The 4,991-nt window shown below is 41.5% G+C and overlaps 1 protein-coding gene across 4 annotated transcripts in view; it reads left to right on the top strand.

Annotated features, from left to right (window-relative positions):
- The window catches only part of LOC106523662 (pleckstrin homology domain-containing family A member 5), a gene marked incomplete at its 5' end in the record, with an annotated part of 18,936 nt that overhangs the window by 1,930 nt on the left and 12,015 nt on the right, over positions 1 to 4,991 (top strand). For 3 of the 4 annotated variants that reach the window (XM_014017173.1, XM_014017172.1, XM_014017171.1), the window contains 4 exon segments: positions 1,774 to 1,932; positions 3,206 to 3,361; positions 3,788 to 3,908; positions 4,233 to 4,348. In XM_014017173.1, the coding sequence (XP_013872627.1) occupies positions 1,774 to 1,932; positions 3,206 to 3,361; positions 3,788 to 3,908; positions 4,233 to 4,348 (552 nt within the window). 4 annotated transcript variants of the gene reach the window in all.

Genomic DNA, 4,991 nt, shown 5'->3' with positions numbered 1-4,991 from the left:
TGTGCGTTCCCGGGAGGTGTTCACCTGAGCTGTGTGAAGCTGACCCCCCACCCACAGAGAAAGGAAAAAAGGCAGTAATTATTGATAAGGTAGTCAGCATGCTGTGGCTTCAGCTGTAGCATTTTCTTTTAAAGAAAGAAAAAGTAGCTTGCAAAGCTGTCGCATCGGTGCTACGTGATTAGAAGCAGAGCAACGCGTCTAATCTCACACACGTCTTCCTATCTTTGTGAGGACCACACACAGCGCTCTGCGCCGTCTTTTTCCCCAAGTTTGGTGAGAGGTGGATATGGAGGGATGCAAAAAATAGCTCTCGACTTGACCTGGCCTTATTTAAATAAAAATGACTACATGTCGTGAAATTCTTAGAGGGGCGGGTCGTCTCGTCCCCACCACCCCGCACAGCCCCGCCTGTATAATGGTAGGGGAAACACTGGGATGACACGTTACAACATTTTGGGCTCCTCTGGTTTAAAGAGGATTTATCTTTCTAAATCCACTTTTGTAGCCATTAAATACAGTTTGTTTCTAGTCTCTAGGAATTCAGAAATTTTAAATTTAGTCTCTCCTGGTGCTGCGTAGAGCTTCAGTTTGGGTCATATTTTTCAGTTCTTTCAGTTTTCTCTATTCTGTTACGATTTCTAAACTATTACTTCAGCATATTTGTGATGGAACGTCTGAATAAGGTCTGGACTTACCAACTACTATTTAGTCGTTTTCATTCTCCTCTGGTTCTGGGTCAGACTCTGGCTCCAACACGTAAGGCTGGATGGACAAGTCTTCTGTTGTTGACATCTTTTAAATAATTTGAAAATAATAAGTTTTTGCGCCCCAAGGTAATTGTGTCTTCTATCAAAGTAGAATGGACCACTCTAGAACCTGGAGAGGGTTGGGGTGTGAAACGCCTCATTTGGATTTAGGAGACAGACACAAAACGAGTTGATCTGAGACACATCTCAGAAAGGGGTAAAAGAGGGGCTTGTGGAGTTACAATAAGGAGACCAAAGCATTGCAGTTCCACTTTAAATAGACCCCAGCTGAAGGATTTAAATGTGAAAAAGAAGGTTTTTAAACATATATCCACTTTAAAGAACTAATTGCTTATGTGGAACCTCTTATGTTCAGAAACCAGTATTTTATTCCTCTAAGTTGAAACAACATGAAAACTGTACAGCTGCAGAGGCAGCTCTGGAGCTGCATTTTTCTAGACACCTTTCGACTTTACTCAACAATGACATAATTCTGCTCCAGGACGCCTGGATGCTTCCACTGAGAGTTAAGTGAGAGCTTAAAGCTGCAGAGTGACTGATTGATGACTTGAGTGCAGGCTTCAGTGACGTCTGTATTTTATCTTGTTCTTTATCTTAATAGAGGTGTAGAAACTGAGACAAACACTTCTGACAGTTATTTCTGGCTGAGCGTGAGTCAGAGCTAATGCTCATTTAGAGCAGAGACGTCTGAACACCAGCATGGAGTCTGGACATCCTCTCTAACTTTCATTAGAAAGGCCGTAGTTAAACTCATCTCCCATTATTGTCTACTGCCACCTGCTAGTCTATTGAAACTTAAACTTTTTTTATCTTGTGGTTGCTTCTGTTTTTTCTTGCAAACTCAGGAATCACGTCAGCACTTATAGGACACTTTAGCATACAGATGCATTTTCATATAGCTGTTTACTTATCTTTGTGCAGTCTTATTCTGTCTTTTACTTGTTAGTTTTATAAAATTACCCCCCAGAACTACAATGATTTTGACTTTTTCTTTGTGTGCACTCAGACGGAGCCTCCTAGTCAGCAGCACGTTCGCATCCAAAAGGAGCTGTGGAGGATTCAAGATGTGATGGAAGCTCTCAATAAAAACAAAGCTCAGAGAATCGCCGTCGATGGGATGGGTTTCTCTGGACCCAAAACCAACTTAAGCAAGCTCAAAAATGAGGTGAAGTATAAATAACGACTTAGCTTTCCACTGTTGAGACAATTAGAGACGCAGTGGATCTATTAATGAACTTCACATAAACTGCTTTGGCTAAATATTTAACTGTTAAATTCATTTGATCAAAATGTCTGGGAATTATTATTTTATTATTGATAAACAGTAGAATATAAAACAATATTAATTGTGTGATACAACTGGTGTTTAAAGAATAGTTCTGCTTTGTTGCACTAGGGTTGTACAAAATCTTTATCAGTAGACAGTATCTAACCTGCAGTGGGCAGCTGTTCGAGTGATCACAGTTTGGAAAATCCAAGAAAAATTCTTCTGGAGCTGTCAAGCTAACTGCTCTTCATAACAGGGCCCAGCCAGGAGCAGGTTTCCATCATTACAGCAGTTCAAACAAACAAATTTAAATTCTTTCACTACTTCGTTTTTCTTTTTCTTTTGTTTGCACAAGTCAGTCGTTTACAATCTCATTATTTTCTCAAACAAATATTGTCCAAGTAGCTTCATGTCGATGCATGTACACAGGTTGCCTCACATTCTGCTTCGAGGCAGTAAATCTTGTTTCTTCACTCGAGGTGACCCCTACACCCTAAACAACTAAAAACTAAAAAAACAACAACAGTGATTAAGAAGGCAACATGTGGTGAAATACTGGGATGTTTAATTGAACCAGATTATACAGAAGAAAATGTGTTACTTAGAGAGAAGATCTAACTCCTGGTAAAATCAGCTCAATCATTTTATAGCAGCTGTTTCACAGTTAATCCTGAAAAAATAGCAACTGTGTAGATAACTGTCTTGTACATTTTTTGATCAGCCTGCTTGGAAATGTTTAAGTTTTTGTTGTTTGAGACATTAAAGATTTGCTTAAAATGGGTCCTGCTCTCAGTAGCCCTGAACCTTCCAGAGCTCCTTGCTTCTCCAAAGCTAAAACTGCTCTGGATGTTGTGTACTGCAGGTACGATACTGACTACTCTGTGGAATCTTGCGTCGAAAAGCTAAATTGTTTCCTGCACCCACACCCTTCTTAATAATATGGATGATTTTCTTAGCATTCAGCCAGTTTAGTTCATGTATGTTGGCCTGTGGGGAACATGAATCAGTGAAGCAGCAACAATACATGGAGCCTTCTCCCTGGCTAATCAGCTGGCCTGCTCCTCCTGTGGGCCAAACCTCTTCTGTACCAGATGGCTGTTGCCCTGATCCTGCACGGTGGCACCATGTGTCACCCAGCTTCATGTCCTGTAATGCCCTGTGTAATCCCCAGGAGGTGGACTCTGTGCCCCCGCGGCCGCCCCTACCCCACTCTTACGAGCCCAACCCCACCATCGTGCCCCCTCCAGCCCCTCACGCTGGTGTGCGCCCCTCGTCCCTCCACAGGCCAGAGGACAGGAAGGCCAACCACAGGAATAGCACACACAGCGTAAGCTTGTTGACCTGTTGGCCCCATGGTTGACCCCGTCCTCAACTGCTTCATCACATGTCATAACTCACTGTCATGTGTTGGAGTTTGGTCATTTATTTATTTATTTTATTTGGATCATTTCTGCTTTTGTTCAACATACTCCCATGACTCATTTTTATGTTAGCGAAGTAACAGAAATCTTGCTTCGTTTTATTTTTTTCCCTGCATAAATAGAAATATGAAGTCATTATTTGTCCATGTCTTAATGAATGTGCTTTCCTGCTGCCTCCATTTTAGCCCATTCCTTTTTTTCCCCAAGTTGTACCTTTTGATTTGATATTTTCTGTGCGTTTTCTGTGTTGCAAATGTTAGTTTCTTCCCAAACCTTCATAGTTCGTCTGAAAGCCAGTGTCCACGTGTTTTAACCTCTCTGTCGTTTGGCAGGGACCTGATTACAGACTTTATAAAAGTGAACCAGAGCTCACCACAGTGGCTGAGGTGGATGAGAACAATGGAGAGGACAGATCTGAACACCCAGCTGACAGAGAACACGCTGGAAGCAAAGGTAAAATACCAAATGATGACGTCAGTGTTTCTTGTTTATGTAATGGTGCCGTTTGGCCTGAATGACCTTTTATAAATTGGCTTTATTGGTAAAACTCACTTTGTTTATAATACTTATGTGTGAAACTTAGTAATTGTAGCAGCAATTAGCAAAAATATGAGGAGACTTATTTGATGTTTTCCCATATTACCATACATTTATTTAACAGTCTCTGTGGAACATTACATTACATTACTTGAATTTTTCACTTTTTGCAACCACACTGTTTCTGAAAGTAGGTTTTGATGAGTCACACAGTCACCTTTTGTGTCTTTTACTGGTCAGGTGTGTCTTATCCAGTTGGCATCGTCCCACCCAGAACCAAATCTCCAGTGCCTGAGTCTTCATCTATAGCATCTTATGTAACGTTAAGGAAGACCAAGAAACCTGACCCCAGAACGGTGAGTCACTGAACCTGAATTGTTCTTGGCAAAATATTTGTTTGAACCTACCAAGTAATAAAAAACAAGTGTATTTCTCATTTTCTTCTTTTTTTTTCTTGTTATTACATTTGCTGTATCATCATGAGTCTCTGTGGGTAGCTAAAAGCTGGAAACCACCTAATTGTGTCGAACTGTATTTCCTTCCTATCCCACCGGAGTGTCACTTGTTTAATAGGTCTGTGTTCACATGGCCGGACTCTGACTCAGGCTCTCAGAAAATAGATGCCAAGTGTTGTTTGTACAGTTTTCAGCCTCAAACGCTATCATTTTCCATACACTAACCATGTGATTAGTGGTACCACACTGTAGGGTGTAGTCCTGTTTTTAGTGTGTCTGCATGGCTCGCTGCTGATGGAAGGATGAGTATATAATATAAAATAACTCTGTGTCACTTTGACACTGCATCACAGGCCAAGACCTTAGATTCTCAGATCTTAAATAATGAGTCCACATCTGCCAGTCCTCCAGCAGGTCACCAACCTGAAAATTAACAGTCACATCCTCAGCTTCTCCTGACAGTAACAAGCCCCCTCCCCCCAAAATCCCTCTGAGCGCACCCATGTGTGTCATCAGGAGCGTGTGAGCATTCAGCCATCGGGGG

The sequence above is a fragment of the Austrofundulus limnaeus genome, unplaced genomic scaffold (genome assembly GCF_001266775.1).
Source record: "Austrofundulus limnaeus strain Quisiro unplaced genomic scaffold, Austrofundulus_limnaeus-1.0 Scaffold162, whole genome shotgun sequence".
Taxonomy (NCBI): domain Eukaryota; kingdom Metazoa; phylum Chordata; class Actinopteri; order Cyprinodontiformes; family Rivulidae; genus Austrofundulus; species Austrofundulus limnaeus.
The sequence above is the reverse complement of the archived record's forward strand: the minus strand, read 5'-3'. Positions and strand labels throughout refer to the sequence as shown.